This window comes from Pelophylax lessonae (assembly GCF_965119305.1).
Source record: "Pelophylax lessonae genome assembly, chromosome: 3".
Lineage (NCBI taxonomy): Eukaryota > Metazoa > Chordata > Amphibia > Anura > Ranidae > Pelophylax > Pelophylax lessonae.
This window is the reverse complement of record NC_138770.1, coordinates 41,066,598-41,085,821: the sequence shown is the minus strand read 5'-3', so window position 1 is coordinate 41,085,821 and position 19,224 is coordinate 41,066,598. Positions and strand designations below refer to the sequence as shown.

Here is a 19,224-nt window from a genome sequence, read left to right as displayed (position 1 = left end):
GGTTATCAAGTGACCAAGGGAGGAGGTGTTGGTAGGTAAGAAATGGGGTACAAGAAAGAGAGTCTTGGAGGGCCCTACAGGAAGAGGAAGTGCAGAGGAGGAGACAGAGTTGTAGGTAACGCTGAAGGAGCATTTGATCGGTAGGAGGAAAGAGACAAATATTGGAAGCCAAGGAGTGGAGTATGTGCAGAAGGAGCGGGTGGTCAACAATATCAAAGGCCACAGGTCTAGTAGTAGGAGTATGGAGCAGTGCCCATTGGTTTTAGCAGTTAGTAAATCATCAGAGATTTTTAGTAGGGTAGTTTCTGTGGTGTGCCGCAAGTTAAAGCCAGACTGTAAGGGGCCAAGAAGGTTGTTTTTAGTGAGGTAGGAGCTCTAAACGTTTAGATGTGAATGAGCGCAAGGAAGTGGGTTCAGATAGTTCCAGTGAGGGCTTTTTAAGGATGTGGATGATCAGTGCATGTTTTAGAGGCGAGGGGAAGGTGCCAGTAGAGAGTGAGAGATTGAAGATATGAGTGAGGGAGAATAGGATAGAAGAGGAGGGTGACCGTAGTAGTTGCAAGGAAACAGGGTCCAAAGGACAGGTAATAAGACGGGCTTCTGAGAAATGTTTGGTGATCTCTTCTGTAGGAACAAGGTCAAAACTGTTGACTGGCTGTTAGACAAGGTATGATAAGTGGGGAAGATATCTGTACAGTTGAGGTGTCCTCACAATTTGCATCACTCTTGTTTTTGAAGTGATTGGCAATCTCAGGAGCAGCGAGTCAGTTACTGGGTGGAGTTGGTGGAGGACAAAGCAGAGAGTTATGCCTCGTACACACGTGCAGATTGTCGGCCGAAAAGATTCGGCCGACGACCGATCGGCTGATTTTCGGCTTGTTAGTATGATGCTGCCGACAGCGCACTTTCGGCCGAAAAGAATCTGTCGTGCAAGCATTAAGATTTTTGTATGCCGACACCAGAGCGGCCGATTGTTCGCCAGTCAATACAGAATTAGGCCGACAGACAGCAGATTTGCAAGACTGGGCATGCTCAGAAAAGAAAAAACACAGGGAAAGTTAACCATCACATGACATCACTTCTGCAGTCGGCGGACAAAATTCTTGTGCAGTCTTTTGCACTTTTCAACAGACACAACAGCCCGGGGACAAAAGACGGCCGATCGTTCGGCCGACGATCTGCACGTGTGTACGGGGCATTAAAGGTAAAGATGATCAATGAGGACTGGATGACAAGGTTTTAATGAGTGTGACAAAGTAGGTTTGTCTGATAGCATGGAGGCAGAATTTGGATTTTAGGAGGGCAGTATTTTAACGGATGAATTCCTGTAGGGATTTGGTTTTACGCCACAATTGCTCCCGTGCATGACTATGGGGGTTGATTTACTAAAGCTAAATAGTCTGTGCACTGCAGGTGCAGTTGCTCTAGCGCTTAGGGGAACATGCAAGGAAAATAAAAAACTGAATTTTTGATTGCACATGATTTAGATCAGTGTTTTTCAACCAAGGCACCCTTTACAATCTGGCAGAATCTCGAGGCACACCTACGTTTTTGGTGCATTTTTTGAAAGCACGCCAAAAGTAAGGGACATAATAAAAGTCTATAAGAAACCGTAGGTAACGAACATGAAAATGTAGAAGATCCCCCTTCCCGGTTTCTCTCCTCTTGCGCCAGCCAGCGTCTCCCGGCTCTAACGTCCAGCAAGCCCTTGCTTGTGTGCCCAATCCGCCCATAGCAACTGATGACGTCATTGGTTGGCAGAACGCAGGTTGGGAGGCCCGCACAGCTTCCCGAGTGCCTGTGGCAGTGGGAAGCGAGTATTAAACAGCGGACTGGCACCAGACCGACACCGCTGTAACAATTGATCAGCCAGCAGACCAGCCAGCAATCATTAAAGAGCAGATTACTTATTAATGCATAGGTTGGGGGTCATTTTGCCGTGGCACACCTGGGGACCCCTCACGGCACACCAGTGTGCCGCGGCACACTGGTTGAGAAACCCTGCTTTAGATGATCGAAATCAGCAGAGCTTCCCCTCAGATCTAGAGAAGCTGCACTTTCAGTGAACTTCGATTACACACAGTATATTGGTCTTTAGTAAATCATCCTCTATGTCTCTTGAGATTTCTGGTGTCATCGGTCAGCCAATATGGAAAACAGTCAGGGCCTGAATCTGCATGTAGTGAGAGGAGCAAGTGCGCCCAGTGAGGATGAGAGTGAGCTGTTGGTGACAGAGGGTGGCCAGGTCAGGAAAGGACAAGGGAGAGATTTTGACATAGAGGTGGTCCATACCAGAATAGAGAATAGAAGGGTTAAAAAGGTGAAGGTTTCTACAAGTAATCGTTTGCTGCTTGGAGGGATAGGTGGTTGGAGACAAGGGTACTGTGAAAGTGATGAGGTTGTGGTGAGAGAGAGGGAAGGGGGTGTTGGCGAGGTTGCCAGTAGTGCAGAGACAAAGCAGAGGAGACCCTTGAATGGTAAGGGAAATTGTCAAACATCAGAGCAGCCACAGACACAGGCCACCGTCATAAAAGACAAAAGAAAAGAAGCTCACCGACCTAGTCCATCACCACTAAAAGCATTTATTAAAATGTTAAAAAGTATACAGTATACTCACAAGGCTGGTGTGATAATACACACATCAATATTGCACATAAAATTTCCAAGGTAGTGAAAGTCCCACACAAAGCTGAATGGCATGCAGTGTGCCGCATGGGGCTGCTATGGCTGGGCTGACGCGTTTCAGGGGCGAGCCCCCTTCCTCAGAGCCAGAGAAATTGCTGCAATTTCTCTGGCTCTGAGGAAGGGGGCTCGCCGACCTAGTGCATCACCACTAAAAGCATTTATTAAAATGTTAAAAAGTATACAGTATACTCACAAGGCTGGTGTGATAATACACACATCAATATTGCACATAAAATTTCCAAGGTAGTGAAAGTCCCACACAAAGCTGAATGGCATGCAGTGTGCCGCATGGGGCTGCTATGGCTGGGCTGACGCATTTCAGGGGCGAGCCCCCTTCCTCAGAGCCAGAGAAATTGCAGCAATTTCTCTGGCTCTGAGGAAGGGGGCTCGCCCCTGAAACGCGTCAGCCCAGCCATAGCAGCCCCATGCGGCACACTGCATGCCATTCAGCTTTGTGTGGGACTTTGACTACCTTGGAAATTTTATGTGCAATATTGATGTGTGTATTATCACACCTGCCTTGTGAGTATACTGTATACTTTTTAACATTTTAATAAATGCTTTTAGTGGTGATGCACTAGGTCGGTGCGCCCCTTTTCTTTTGTCTTTTTCCCAGTTTGTTCTGGACACCCTTGATCCTGAGGGGGCAGCAAGACCGCAGGCTTCTTCCTATTGTGTCTGAAGGATCTCTTTTTTCCTCCGTCATACTTGACTCGAGCACAGGAGATTTGCTTTATTACAACGTCATAAAAGATAATTGATTCTTCGATCACATGAGGTGGTGAGAATCAATCACCAAAAAAAATAGAAAGTTCAAAGTATCTTAGAGCATTTACCATAATGATAGCACAGTGTCCGTATTCAATCATGCACAGCACGGAGATGGTTTACCATGGATGACATCACTCCTATCTCTAATAATAAAACATAGACCTGACCGGAGAGGTGAGGAGGATTCTGGGAGGTCACATGACATCACTCTTATCTCTAATAATAAAACTCAGACCTGAACAGAGAGATGAGGAGCATTTCGGGAGGTCACATGACATGATTAATTAGCACCAACAGTTCGGGCAGCGCTTTGCATTATAAAGGGAGATGGTACCAATACAAAAATATTTAATACTAAATGGTTTGGAGGGCCCTGCTCCGGAAAGCTTACAGTCTAATAGGGAGGGGCAAGTGGAACAAAAGGCGAGGGATGAGGTGATGGGAGAATTAAAAGATTCAGTTGTTAGGTGGAGGCGGGAGAGGCTTCCCTGAAGAGATGAGTTTTCAGGGATCACCTAAAAGCAGACCAAATAGGAGAAAGCTGGACAGATTGAGGTAGACAGTTCCAGAAGATGGGGCAGGCTCTGGAGAAGTCCTGGAGACAAACATGGGAAGAGGAGACTAGAAGGCAGGAGGTCTTGGGAGGAGCAGAGAGACCCGAATGGTTAACATGACCACTTCAAAGAGGATGGAGGAGGACTGAAGTCACATGACTGAGAGGATACTAAACCTCAGCCTGGAGATCATCTACCTGCTGACCGGAAAGGTGAGGGGGATTCTGGGAATGTAACTTGTTATTCCTATTGGTTTCCCAAAACAGAGGTTTCTGATTCCGAAGTCTGGAGATCATTTCACCATCACAGTGCCTCCATGTGATTCCCTAAAACCTGAGAGAGACAACATGGAGAAGATTCTAGAAGCCACCAAGAAGATGATGGAGCTGCTGACAGGAGAGGTGAGCGGTGCTGGGAATTCTGGGACATTATCCAGTAACGGACAAGGGATGTGTCTGGATGGTGACTGTATCATTGTGTGTGTCAGGTTCCTATAAGGTGTCAGGATGTCACTGTCTATTTCTCCATGGAGGAGTGGGAGTATTTAGAAGGACACAAGAATCTCTACAAGGACGTCATGATGGAGAATCAGCCGCCCCTCACATCACCGGGTAAGAGGAGACTTTATTGTAAAGGAGAGAGCAGTACGGAGGATCCACCTAGATCCCCCATCATCTGATAAACACATAGAAACAATATGGGTACTTATTTACAGTCTAGTCAGAATAAAAAGTAAGGAGCAACAAAAAAACTGAAATACTTATATTTCCAGGAGGAAATACTGCTGCAAGCTCCCTCCAGTGCTGCTTATTACTAGAATCCTAGGCCCGTGGTCACTTGTTCTATGGTAAAAAAGTGTACAAGTCTAAAGCTCTTGATTATCAGAGATTGCATGACCCAGTGTCAAGAAACTAAAATCATATAGTAAACAAGTTGTAGTGGCCCAAATTTGCTACTAGATGTCAGCCTACTACAAACTAATAATAACCTGATACAGTTCAATAAAGCTCAGAAAATGGCATAAAAGTCGGGCAGAACAGGTCTTATCAAGCCTAGGCCTACGGTCACTTATTTCATGCCAAAGGGTCTGCAAGTCTGAACTTTGAACCTCTTTATTATCAGATATCACATGACCCAGTGCCTAGGCTTGTGGTTGTGTGAAGAGCATGCACCTCCCAGTCCCCATTGATTCCTGTATTTCTGACAAGGCTGTTTAAATGTCGAAGTGATCTGGGAGGAGGACCAAAGGTCCTTCTACTGAAGAGGGGAAGTCACAGCTGGTTGGGACATCCACAGAGAACATCTGCTCACTAAAATCTACCTGATCCAGATATAATCTTGATTTAAGTGAACTAATGTATCTATTGTCCATGTTTTTATATTTTCCAGGACAGGCCATTGAGGAACCCTCAAAGGATCGTCTCACTTTATCTCCAGGTTGTAAAATAGAAGGTTGTGCAGGAGAAAAGACAATGAGCTCAGCTATGGATGGAGGACTTCACAGTGTGGATGGACCATCAAATCCCTCTGACTCTGAGCAACCTCGTACTGTGAGGGATGGTGCCGGAATTCAAGGGGAGGAGAAATTTTCCTGTCCTGAAAGTGGGGAAAGTTTTAGCTCTGAATCAAGTCTTACTGTCCATCAGAGATCTCACACGGGTGAGAAGCTTCATTCCTGTTCTGAGTGCGGGAAATGTTTTCTTCTTAAATCAGAACTTGTCATACATTACAAATCTCACATGAGCAAGAAGCCAAACTCCTGCCCTGAATGTGAAAAATGTTTTACACCACATTCGAAACTTGTTAGACATCAGAGATCTCACACAGGTGAGAAGCCGTATTCCTGCCCTGAGTGCGGGAAATGTTTTTCGCAAAAATCAGACCTTTTTAGACATCAGAGATTTCACACAGGGGAGAAGCCGTATTCCTGCCCTGAGTGCAGGAAATGTTTTACAGTGAAATCAGCCCTTGTTAAACATCGAAGATCTCACACGGGGGAGAAGCCGTATTCCTGCCCTGAGTGCGGAAAACGTTTTTTACAGAAATCAGACCTTGTTAGACATCAGAAATCTCACACAGGGGAGAAGCCACATTCCTGCCCTGAGTGTGGGAAATGTTATTCATACAAATCAGACTTTGTTAAACATCTGAGAACTCACACGGGGGAGAGCCCATATCCTTGCTCTGAATGTGGGAAATCTTTTTCAGGGAAATCAAGCCTTGTTATACATCAGAGGATTCACACAGGGGAGAAGCCGTATTTCTGTACTGAGTGTGGGAAGTGTTTTTCAGTGAAACCAGAACTTATTATGCATCAGCGATCTCACACGGGGGAGAAGCCGTATTCATGTCCTGTGTGTGGGAAATGTTTTTCAGGCAATTCACAACTTCATAGACATCAGAGGATTCACACAGGGGAGAAGCCATATTCCTGACCTGAGTGCGGCAAATGTTTTTCACAGAAATCAGACCTGTTGGCCGATTTATGTAGGATATTGTATACACTGCTCAAAAAAATTAAAGGAACACTTTTTAATCCCAGTATAGCATCAAGTCAATACAACTCCTGGGATATTGATCTGGTCGGTTAAGTAGCAGAGGGGGTTGGTAATCAGTTTCAGCTGCTTTGGTGTTAATGAAATTAACAACATGTGCACTAGATGGGCAACAATGAGATGACCTCTAAAACAGGAATGGTTTTACAGGTAGAGGGCACTGCCATTTTTTTCCCACTGTTTTTCACTAGTTTTGTATTTGGCTAGGGGCAGTGTCACTACTGGTAGCATAAGGCGATACCTGGACCCTATAGAGGTTGCACACGCAGTCCAACTCCTCCAGGATGGCACATCAATACGTGGCATTGCCAGAAGGTTTGCAGTATCTCCCAGCACAGTCTCAAGAGCATGGAGGAGATTCCAGGAGGCAGGCAGTTACTCTAGGAGAACTGGGAAGTCAGAAACAGACTTCATGAGGGTGGTCTGAGGGCCCGACATCCACTATTGGGCCCTCTTCTCACTGCCCGGTACCGTGGAGTTCGATTGGCATTGAACACCAGAATTGTCAGGTCCACCATTGGCACCCTGTGCTTTTCACAGATGAAAGCAGGTTCACTCTGAGCACATGTGACAGACATGAAAGGGTCTGGAGAAGCCATGGAGAATGTTATGCTGCCTGTAACATCGTTCAGCATGATCGGTGTAGTGGTGGGTCAGTGATGGTCTGGGAAGGCATATCCATGGAGGGATGCACAGACCTCTACAGGCTAGACAATGGCACCCTGACTGCCATTAGGTATTGGGATGAAATCCTTTGACCCATTATCAGACCATACACTGGTGCAGTGGGTCCTGGGTTCCTCCTGGTGCTTGACAATGCCCGGCCTCATATGGGGAGAGTGTGTCACCAGTTCTTGGATGATGAAGGAATTGATACCATTGAATGGCATCCACGCTCGCCTGACCTAAATCCAATAGAACATCTCTGGGACATTATGTTTCGGTCCATCCCAGGTCGCCAAGTTGCACCTCTGTCTGTTCAGGAGCTCAGTGATGCCCTGGTCCAGATCTGGGAGGAAATATCCCAGGACACCATCCGTCATCTTATTAGGAGCATGCCCCAACATTGTCAGGCATGCATACAAGCACGTGGGGGCCACACAAACTACTGAGGACCATTCTGAGTTGCTGCAATGAAATTTCAGCAAAATGGTCTAGCCTGCTGCATCATTTCTTTTTTTTTTTACTTTGATTTTCGGGGTGTCTTTGAATTCAGCCCTCTGTAGGGTGATAATTTTCATTTCCATCAAACAATGGGGCATCCTTTCCTTCCTAACACATTACCCAGTCCATACCAGTATAGATCCTAACACATTACCCAGTCCATACCAATATAGATCCTAACATTGCCCAGTCCATACCAGTATAGATCCTAACACATTACCCAGTCCATACCAGTAGAGATCCTAACACATTGCCCAGTCCATACCAGTAAAGATCCTAACACATTGCCCAGTCCATACCAGTATAGATCCTGACACATTACCCAGTTGATGCCAATATAGATCCTAACACATTACCCAGTCCATACCAGTATAGATCCTAACACATTACCCAGTCCATACCAGTATAGATCCTAACACATTACCCAATCAATACCAGTATAGATATCCAGCATGATATTTTTCCCCATTGATATCTGATGTGTTTTCAAACTGTTCCTTTATTTTTTTTTGAGCAGTGTATATGTATACACACACAAACAAACATACAGTACTGACCAGAGTTGTATAAAGTACTCGAAACCCATACTTGAGTAAAAGTGCTCGATCAAAAATTGACTTGAGTAGAAGTGGAAGTGCTCGATCAAAAAGTGACTTGAGTAGAAGTGCTAAAGTATTCAACATTTTTTGTACTTAAGTATTGCAAGTAGTTTTTTTAAAAAATTTTGCTACTCAAGTACTGAAAGTAAAAGTACCAGTAGTTTTGAAAAAAAAATGCTACTCAAGTACTGAAAGTAAAAGTACAAGTACTGTGTTATGTAGTTATTAAAGAAAGAAGTCAAAAGTTTGAACATCATATTGTTTTTTATTATTTTAAATGCAGCTTTTATTTATACATACAGTAGCATTTATTTTCGTATGCGCTGATAATATACACGTTTTGAGCTTCATGAAACCTGCCATCTACTGTTCTGGCAGTGGTAATTTTTAAAATTGTAACGAGTAACTATGCAGCACAAAAAAAAAAAATATTGGAGTAGAAGTATTGAAATCATTGAAAAAATGTAGTGAAGTAAAAGTGGAAGTAGTAGAAAAAAATTCTACTCTAGGAAAGTACAGATACCGCCTTTCGGTACTTAAGTACAGTAGTGAAGTAGTTCTACTTAGTTACTATACATCTCTGGTACTGACATATTGACCAGGCCAGAATTTGTCCAAGTCTACTATATTTTAACATAGGAGCTGAGGACTCTTTGCTATGTTAATCTTCTGCAAGTTCACCTAGGTATGTGGGCAATAGCCTGTCAATCTAATTGAACATTTCAAAGGGTAAATTGTTTACATACTTAACCAGATATACTGCGGCAGCCTGGCTCGGCTGCGCGAACCGACGTATGGGTACATTGGTTCGCGGGAATGCTCCTGGGGGGGCGCGTGCGTCGTCAGAGGCGCGCGCCCACCCGCCGCTATTAGGAAGTGGGGAAGCCAATCCTCGGGGCCGGCGGCCACGATTGCCGCTGGGCACCCGCGATCGATCCCCGCTGTTGTTCTCTCTGGAATGAACACAGAGCACCTGTGATCCTCCAATTTAGGATCACAGGTCTCTGTGTTCATTTCACAACTCCCTCCCCCCACACAGTTAGAAAACACTCCCCCTAGGCTCACACTTAACCCTTTGATCACCCCTGGATTAACCCCCTTCCCTGCCAGTGTCATTATTACAGTAACATATTATAGTAGCATATTTTTAACACTGATTACTGTAGTAATGTGACATTTTTTACACTTTTGGGGGGGACCAGTGACATTACTAATGTCACTGGTCCCCCCCAAAAGTGTAAAAAATGTCAGGGGTCCGATCTGTCCGCCGCAATGTCGCAGACCCACTAAAAATTGCTGATCGCCGCCATTACTAGTAAAAAAAAATAAAAAATGACAAATCTTTTCCCTAGTTTGTAGAGGCGATAACTTTTGCGCAACCCAATCAAAATACGCTTATTGGGATGTTTTTTTTTTACCAAAAATATGAAGCAAAATACAAATTGGCCTAAAATGATGAAAAAATTATTTTTTTACATATTTTTTATATTGGGAATGTTTTATATAGCAGAAAGTGAAAAATATTTTTTTTTTTTTTGCAGAATTGTTGCTCTTTTTTTTCGTTTATAGTACAAAAAATAAAAATCGCACTGGTACCATCAAAAGAAAGCGCTATTTTTGGGGAAAAAAAGGACATCATTTTTTTTTTTTGAGTAAAGCGTTGCGCGACCGTGCAATTGTTTGTTAAAGTAACGTAGTGCCGAATCGCAAAAATTGGCCTGGTCATTAATGGGGTAAAACCTTTCCGGTCCAGAAGTGGTTAGGGATGATAAAGAACCATAGTAGAAGTATTTATTGATGGTAATTAGACTTGAGGGGTATTCCTTGAAAATGGTGGTTTGTTTACCTGGTAAATACTAAAGTGACCGTAAAATGGTGTTGCTAATAATTACAAGTAGGGTCATTTCACCTTGAATAACACTAAAAGACCATCTCGGCCCTTGAGGGTCAATCTAATTAAACAATGCAAATTTGCAGAGGAACGTGGAATGTAGGTGGCCTGGTCAGTCGTAACGACAATAAATGCAAGACAACTGAAAATCAAAAGGGGTCGTAAGTAGTTATTGTTTATGGTAAATAACATTCTTCAAATGGTTACTTGTACCTTTCTCAAACTTTTTACCCCAGAGGAACCCTTGAAATAATTTTCAGGTCTCCGGGAACTCTTGATAAAACCAATTCATTGGTGGTCAGTGAACAAAGTGGGAAGAATGCAAACCTTATGGATAGCTAAAAAGATCATTGGTGTCATGCAACTGGCTCTACCATTTGGCATTGCCTTGGACCTATATAAGCACCATCAATTGGGAGGTCAATCAGCCACAGCTCAAGGAACCCCTAGCGATCTCTGGAGGAACTCTAGGTTTCCATGGAACACTGGTTGAGAATGGCTGATCTAATTAGTAGTAAAAGAATGCAAGTTAGGACATTTTTTTTTATGACTGCAGCTGTCCACGGCAAGGCATTATCTGTCACCCAGAAGGACAAAAGCAGATCAAAGACCTAATGAAACTGGCCAATAACATTTCTCGTCCTTGTCACCCACTGGGGACAGGGTGTATATTCGGGAAGGTTCCTTTTGGCTAAAGTGTGACAGGAGAAACTGCGTTCTCTGAAGGTGTCTGAATGTTGCAAGAATATTCAAGTATCCTGTTGGCTGTTTTGAAGTCTAAATAAATGCATCTCTCTGGATGAACCGATTTTCTGCGGGAATAACTTGAATTATAATAATAATTTATCCTCATTCTTCTGCAATATCACTACCAGACATCAAAGATTTCACTAAGGGAAGAAGCTATATTCTTGGCCTGAGAACAGGAAATATTTTTCATGGTTTTCCTCTTCACTCACATAAGAGGTTTTACATAGGTGAGGACCCGTAGTCCTTCCATTAGTGTGGGAAAGGTTTTTCATGGATATCATACCTTGTTATTCATCTGAGATTGCACATAATAGAAAAGCTATATTCTTGCGCCAGAGAGCAGAAAATTGTATATACAGAAATCAGGCCTTGTTATACATCAGAGATCTCACAGAGGGATGAGCTGAACATTCCTGGGTTCAGTTCCAAGAAGGTTTGCTGAACTGCTCCTAAGTTCTGAATGTTGATCCGAACCCCATTAAAGTTTATAGGAGCAGTTTTACATTGGTATTTTGATGTTAAATACTGGTGTTATGGCAGCAGATAGCTTGCATAACCCCGGTATTTTCTTACTCGGCTGGCAGTCCTCTTTCACATAAAAGTGGTCCCAGCAGTGGATTCACCACAAAATCAATTTTATGGGCAGAGGGAGAAGTGACACCCCCCTCCCGCCGCTTCCTGGTCGTTTTCCCTGCTTACTGGAGCCGTCGTAGCGGGGAAAACGATCCGATCCTTTCAGGTCCTAGGCAGGAAGTCGAGTAAGGGCAAGATGGCCCCACTTGACTCTATGGCCTTGGAGGATGCGAGCGACGTCATAGGTCACTTCCGCCCAACAGCCTTAAAGGGGCTCATTTTTTTTTTCTTGCTGAAAAAAAAATACTTTTTTTTTTTTTTGCTTTGTAGTGTAATGTAAGATGTGAGGTATTTTTGACCCCAAATCTCACATTAAAGAGGACCTGTCATGCTTATTTCTATTACAAGGGATGTTTACATTCCTTGTAATGGAAAAAAGTGATCACTTTTTTTTTTTTAAGGGACAGTGTAAAAAAAATAAAAGGTAAATAAATATTAAAAAATTAGATTTAAAGCGTCCTGTCCCTCCGAGCTCGCACAGAGAAGCGAACGCATATGCAAGTCGCACCCACATATGTAAACGGTGTTCAAACCACACATGTGAGGTATCGTCACGATCGTTAGAGCAAGAGCAATAATTCTAGCCCCGACCTCCTCTGTAACTCTAAACTGATAACCTGTAGAAATTTTTAAAGCGTCGCTTATTGAGATTCACATAATAGAACAAATTGGGCTAACTATACTGTTTTCCTATTTTTTTATTAAAAAAAGTGTATTTTTTATAAAGTATTGCAATGATTTCCATTTTTTACTCTAGTGTCTCTGCTAAAAAAAATATTTAATGTTTGGGGGCTTTACATAATTTTCTAGCAAAAAATACAGATTTTCACTTGTAAACAACAAGTGTCAGAAATAGGCCTGGTCCTTAAGTGGTTAAAATCAATTCAAGACATTTTTAAGGCAAATAGGCAAGAGATTATCAAAGAGCATGGGGACCTGCCCTAGGGGACAAGTACCAATGCAAATTTCTTTTTGGTTTGTTTCCAAATTTTATTAAAAAAGAATAGCGCGCAAATGCAAAAGAAATTACTACCAAATCTGAAGAGAGTCCATAAATAAAAATGGGGGTTTGGTCCCACCATATGGCCATATCGTGCTCAAGCCCACTACTGCGTCAAAGTACCCCATTATCAGTGGGTCCTACACTATCCATGAAAAAGAGATGAATCCAGCCTTTCTAACCCTTGGAGATAATACTCCTTGCTGGGAGAGATGTGCAAATGCACTACAGGGGACTCCTCCTATATCCACTTGATGGTGGACACTGATTGAGTACAGGTGTGTGTGGGGGGTGGGGAGGGCTGCTCAACCTCGATAGTCTGGTCAGACCGAATACATAATAAACAGGCAAAAAATTTGGGGGAGCATACCCATGTATTTCCAAAGCTGCTGCAGCTATGAACCAAAAGACATGTATATTAAAAAAGAATAGCGCGCAAATGCAAAAGAAATTACTACCAAATCTGAAGAGAGTCCATAAATAAAAATGGGGGTTTGGTCCCACCATATGGCCATATCGTGCTCAAGCCCACTACTGCGTCAAAGTACCCCATTATCAGTGGGTCCTACACTATCCATGAAAAAGAGATGAATCCAGCCTTTCTAACCCTTGGAGATAATACTCCTTGCTGGGAGAGATGTGCAAATGCACTACAGGGGACTCCTCCTATATCCACTTGATGGTGGACACTGATTGAGTACAGGTGTGTGTGGGGGGTGGGGAGGGCTGCTCAACCTCGATAGTCTGGTCAGACCGAATACATAATAAACAGGCAAAAAATTTGGGGGAGCATACCCATGTATTTCCAAAGCTGCTGCAGCTATGAACCAAAAGACATGTATATTAAAAAAGAATAGCGCGCAAATGCAAAAGAAATTACTACCAAATCTGAAGAGAGTCCATAAATAAAAATGGGGGTTTGGTCCCACCATATGGCCATATCGTGCTCAAGCCCACTACTGCGTCAAAGTACCCCATTATCAGTGGGTCCTACACTATCCATGAAAAAGAGATGAATCCAGCCTTTCTAACCCTTGGAGATAATACTCCTTGCTGGGAGAGATGTGCAAATGCACTACAGGGGACTCCTCCTATATCCACTTGATGGTGGACACTGATTGAGTACAGGTGTGTGTGGGGGGTGGGGAGGGCTGCTCAACCTCGATAGTCTGGTCAGACCGAATACATAATAAACAGGCAAAAAATTTGGGGGAGCATACCCATGTATTTCCAAAGCTGCTGCAGCTATGAACCAAAAGACATGTATATTAAAAAAGAATAGCGCGCAAATGCAAAAGAAATTACTACCAAATCTGAAGAGAGTCCATAAATAAAAATGGGGGTTTGGTCCAACCATATGGCCATATCGTGCTCAAGCCCACTACTGCGTCAAAGTACCCCATTATCAGTGGGTCCTACACTATCCATGAAAAAGAGATGAATCCAGCCTTTCTAACCCTTGGAGATAATACTCCTTGCTGGGAGAGATGTGCAAATGCACTACAGGGGACTCCTCCTATATCCACTTGATGGTGGACACTGATTGAGTACAGGTGTGTGTGGGGGGTGGGGAGGGCTGCTCAACCTCGATAGTCTGGTCAGACCGAATACATAATAAACAGGCAAAAAATTTGGGGGAGCATACCCATGTATTTCCAAAGCTGCTGCAGCTATGAACCAAAAGACATGTATATTAAAAAAGAATAGCGCGCAAATGCAAAAGAAATTACTACCAAATCTGAAGAGAGTCCATAAATAAAAATGGGGGATTTTATTCAGCGGGAACAGTTATTTTATTAATGCTTACAGTAAAATATTAAAAATGCATTTTCTCTTTCGCTCATTGATGGACACGCCATTATCCAGAACCATAGGGTTATGTTGCCCCCTACAGGAGTAGGACACTAGGCAGAAAAAAGTCTTGGTAACACCTATGGGCAGTTCTAGGTGGTATACACCTAGTTTTTTTCTACCTAGTCAGAAGTAAGGACCTAGTTCCCTGCCAGGATCTCCGGTCCTGACACTTTTTTATTTTTCCTGGCATTTTTTTCTCCTGTGAGATCTACAATCAACTGCCAGACTAGGTGACAGGCTGGATATCTAAATCCAGTGGTCCCCCCCCCCCCAGTGTGGCCAGTGAGCACGCGCAGAACAGAGCTCCGCGCTGGGTCAGCTTTGGCAGGCCCCATCCTGGACCGTGGCGGGCAGCGAGTTAAACGTCTCACGGGGACACACATGACCGGGCGCCTACAGTCCGTGTCACAGTGTTACCGTGGCCAACAGCCCCCACTTTGGTGGCGAGGAGGTTCTTTCTTAGGAGTGTTCCCTGCATGCACACTGGATAAGTAAGTAGATGGCCCCTTCCCTCCTTTTCTGGACTGTGTGGGACACGGATACTCCCTGGGGTGGTAGGTCCCTCCGGGGGCCCCCACAAGTTTTGCGGTCTACTGGTCGGACACTGTGAGGTGCGGCCCCAATGAGGATGGCTAACGTTGCCGCTCTGTTTGGGCATTCTTTCCCCCCTCCGCTTCCTCGGTCGGTCTCGCCCCCCCCTACGGATCCACGCACTTGCGGCTGGGCATCCAAAAATGTAAAGGCCGCGGCTCATGGCCTACTAGGCTGTGCGGCTGAGCTGGGCGCCTCCTTCTGGAGGGGCGGCTCTGCGAGGGTGGTCCGGGTTGCCGATGACTAGCAGCCATAATGCTGTAGGGCGCCCTGCCCAGCGGTGTTGTGGGACCCTAGGGGGATTCTGCCTGCAGGACTGCATCATAGCAGGCGGCCCCCCCTTAAGAGGGCTCTTTTTGCGGCCTCCCCTGCGGGCCTCCTTGAAAGGGCATCAGCCGGTGCCCCCCTATTTTTGCGGGGTTTAGTCGGTGGCCCCCTTCGTGGGCCCTCAGTTAGTGGCCCTCTTTGTGGGCTCTCAGTCGGCGCCTCCTGTGAAAGGCCCAAGGGCCGATCTTTAATACTGCTTTACAGTTGCTGGCTTTGATGGCCTGGCTGTTGAAAGCCAGGTGCTGAAGGATAGAGGTTTGCCTGGGTTGGGTCGGTGATTCCGACACTGCTGAAGACTAGGAAGTTTACCTCTAGGAAGATCTACTATCGTATGTGACAAGCGTACATTTCGTGGTGTGAGTCGATTGGAGTTCACCCTCGTCTTTTTCGGTGGCTCGGATTTTGACCTTCCTCTAACGAGGTGTCAAGCAGGAATTGGCCTTGAGTGCCATAAAGGGCCAGGTTTCGGCCTTGGCGGTCTTCTTTCCATGACTCCTGGCCACTCACTCCCTGGTGTGTACTTTTATTCAAGGGGTTCGACATCTGACTCCACCTATGCGGTCTCTTCTACTGTCATGGCATCTAAACGTGGTGCTTTCAGTTCTCCGGAAGCCTCCCTTATATTTGGGAGATTCCCCTGCTTACGTTGTCCTAGAAGTGGCTATCACCTCTGCTTGCAGGGTGTCAGAGCTGGTGGGGTTATCTTGTCATACCCTCTATCTGGTATTCGTTCCTTCCTAAGGTAGTCTCTGATTTCCATTTGAATGAAGACATGGTGTTGCCTTCCCTGTGTCGCAGGCCTAAACATTCTAAGGAATTTGTTTTACAAGCCTTGGATATGGTTCCAACAATTCGGGTATATTTGGCAGCTATGGAGTCTTTTCAGAGGTCTGACTCACTGTTTGTGATCACGGACGGGCCATGAAAAGGGCTGTCCGTTTCTTCTGCAACCATTTCCAGATGGATCAGAGAGATGGTGACTCAGGCCCATTCTATCAAGGGTCAGGTTCCTTTTTTCCCTTTTACGACACACTCTACTCACTTAGGGCTTCTTGGGCTTTCCGTCATCAGACGTCAGTGGCGCAGGCTTGCATGGCGGTCACTTGGTCGTCGGTGCACACCTACACTAAATTCTACAAAATGGATATGTTGGCATCTGCAGATGCTTCCTTTGGCTGCATAGTTTTGCAGGCTGCTGTTTAGAGGGTCTGTTCCCTTTTTGGGGGTGTATAGTTCAGGTTGGGCTCCAGTTGTTTTTTATTGAGCTCCTGTTAACTGGTTGCCTATTGTGTTTAGCCTTGGGATTTTTTGTTGTCCCGCCCCTCATGTTTGCCACTGCTTGGGGATGTCCCTGTGATTCTGAATAATGGAGAGCTGTGTCTGTCAATGAACTCAGAGAAATGGATTTTACGGTAAGTACAAAAATCCTATTATTCCTTTAATTAACATGCTTGGTAGATACCCTAAACTGCCTGTGAAGTGGCAAGTGTATGATGTAAACAGGCAAAAGTAACCAGAGAGGCCCACCAAAATAAAAATAAAAAACTGACACATCCACTCTGTATGACTGCTCACCACAAATGACAGCTCCCATCCCCTTAGCTGGATGTAAACAAAGGACTTGACTAAATATGGACATGATTATACATGGTCAATGACAAAAACTGGGATCCCCATGACATCACTGACCAAATGTGGTCATTTTTGCTCAATGATATCACCCTGAATACCCCACCCCTTTGTATACATTCTGCTGCCTATCAGGGAGCTATAATTATCTCTTCTGCATTTTCTATGGTGGGAGAAGATGTGTTAGTCTGTTTTTTTTTTTTTTCGATGAGTTGACAGGTGTCCTTCATTATGAATGATGGGAATCCACATCGCTGGACAGTGTAATTAATGAATTTACATCCTTGTTTTTTAAAAATCTTTATTTGGTTTTCCAAACATACAGATGATGAAAAACCAAAAAGAACAGTATGCTCTGGATGGAAATAAAGATACACAAACAAAATGCGGTTTGGTACAGGCATACTGAATAAGGGCAGTTCTCCACCTTCGTATACTATAGTCTGTATAACTAACTAATACATAGTCTACTAGCCTCTCCCCTCATCCAGCACACCCCAACTAAAGGGCCCACCAAAGGTTACCCCTAAACCACCCAGATATAGGCGGTCCGCAGGCCCAAGAAGAGAAGAGAGATATTGAGGGAGATAGAGAACGGGTAAAAGTAAAAAAAGAGTCAGAGGGCAGTTGGAGCCATGGGCCTGACCACCCCTATTAATCGTGTTTTTATTTTCTCAATACAGTATTTGTTAAAGGTGTATTTACTGTATGTATCAGTGTTCCCCTTTACCTGCCTTCTCCAGTGTGGGACTGTGCCTGACAGAGCAGTTGTGACTGGGCTAGCTAGCTGTGACCTGGTACAAGACCCCTCTACATCATAATTGGGGAGCAGGCCACCAAAGGGCATAAAGTATGTAGCACTAACATAAGTCCTAGTCACATTGATTATGTCAGAATGTTTATACTGTTCTGATAAACAGTGTCTATTTATGCAAATAAGCAAGGATCTATAAGTAAGGAGATTCTCAACTTATTTCCATAAATCAACAAAAACTCGAGATCGTTTAGTGGCGCTAACCTGAAGATAAGAGGAATACAATTTTGTGCAAAAATATATATTTATTCAATAAAATCAGTGCAGAATAATGTCAAAAATATAATTGGTAATAAACACAAAATGCCTAGATCTAGTTGTGAACTCCTCTACAATGTAGCGCATGGCTTCATTCAGTATCTTACTATATAAAGTACAAGTGTCTCTGAGTCCAGTCCCTGTGTCCGTGGGATTGCGCTACTGCGCATGTGCCCCACGGACAGCCATTGGGACTTGGAGCGCAGAGACTTCGGGCGGCCGGGCGAAAATGTTACACCCCTCCCCCCCCCCACACTCTGGGCCCCTCTTCCTGTCTGCCCTTTTCGGTGCTCCCATGCAAGAAAGCACACTGTGAGAGCTCCCGGTGCTGTCATACCCCGCTGCCCGGCGTCCCTCCCTCCTCCTCCTTCTCTGCCGGACGCCATGGCTGTCACTCCCGAATCCACAGATTGGCGATCCCGGCCACCTGACCCAGGCTGAGAACTGAGCGCCGAGAGATCGATTGACAGCTCTGGGGAAAGAGGCGGACAAGGGGGAGGAGCCTACAAGCAAGATAGCAGCCGCTGGATGAATGCGAGAGGAAGAGTGGGGCGGGGACAGAGGAGGAAAGGGGCAGGGATGGAGGATGAGTGGAACAAGGAGATATTATTAGAGAGGAGGGGCGGAGGAGGAAATGGGACTTCCCGTAGGTTTCTGAAGAAATGGATTACAGGATAACAAACAACATCATACCCCATATAAATCATATCTTACTATATAAAGTACAAGTGTCTCTGCGTCCAGTCCCTGTGTCCGTGGGATTGCGCTACTGCACATGTGCCCCACGGACAGCCGTTGGGACTTGAAGCGCAGAGACTTCGGGCGGCGGGGCAAAAATGTTGAAGCGGCGGGTGTGCGCGGGCACGCGGCAGGTGCGCGCTAGCACGCGACAGCCGCTCGGTCAGCTCTGCGCGTGTCCCCGATGTTGCTAGGGCAACAGGGACGCTATGTGCAGAGCTGGCTACATCATGCGGGTCTCGTGTTGTTAGAAAAAAAAGAGATAAGCGAGAGCCGCTCAGTCAGCTCTGCGCATAATGTTTGACCACATATGTTCTAGCGCCCGTTAATTTAACGGGCTTAATGTCTAGTATGCTAATAATGCCTTATAGGTTGAGGAAATTAAAGCTGAATTCCAGAAATTCAGCTACT

General features: G+C 44.9%; 2 protein-coding genes and 1 pseudogene across 3 annotated transcripts in view; 2 read left to right on the top strand and 1 right to left on the bottom strand.

Annotated features, from left to right (window-relative positions):
• LOC309550683 (uncharacterized protein) overlaps positions 1-19,224 on the bottom strand; it is a 3,164,715-nt gene that overhangs the window by 2,790,570 nt on the left and 354,921 nt on the right. The gene's annotated exons all lie outside the window — the stretch shown is intronic.
• LOC309550292 (uncharacterized protein) overlaps positions 4,352-19,224 on the top strand; it is a 979,642-nt gene continuing 964,769 nt past the window's right edge. The window contains 2 exon segments of the mRNA XM_082250695.1: positions 4,352-4,411; positions 4,498-4,621. Of these exon segments, the coding sequence (XP_082106821.1) occupies positions 4,358-4,411; positions 4,498-4,621 (178 nt within the window). The 5' untranslated portion in view covers positions 4,352-4,357.
• LOC309550025 lies at positions 5,178-10,834 on the top strand (annotated as a pseudogene). Its single transcript has 2 exons — positions 5,178-6,497; positions 10,776-10,834. The product of its transcript is annotated as an uncharacterized misc_RNA (transcript).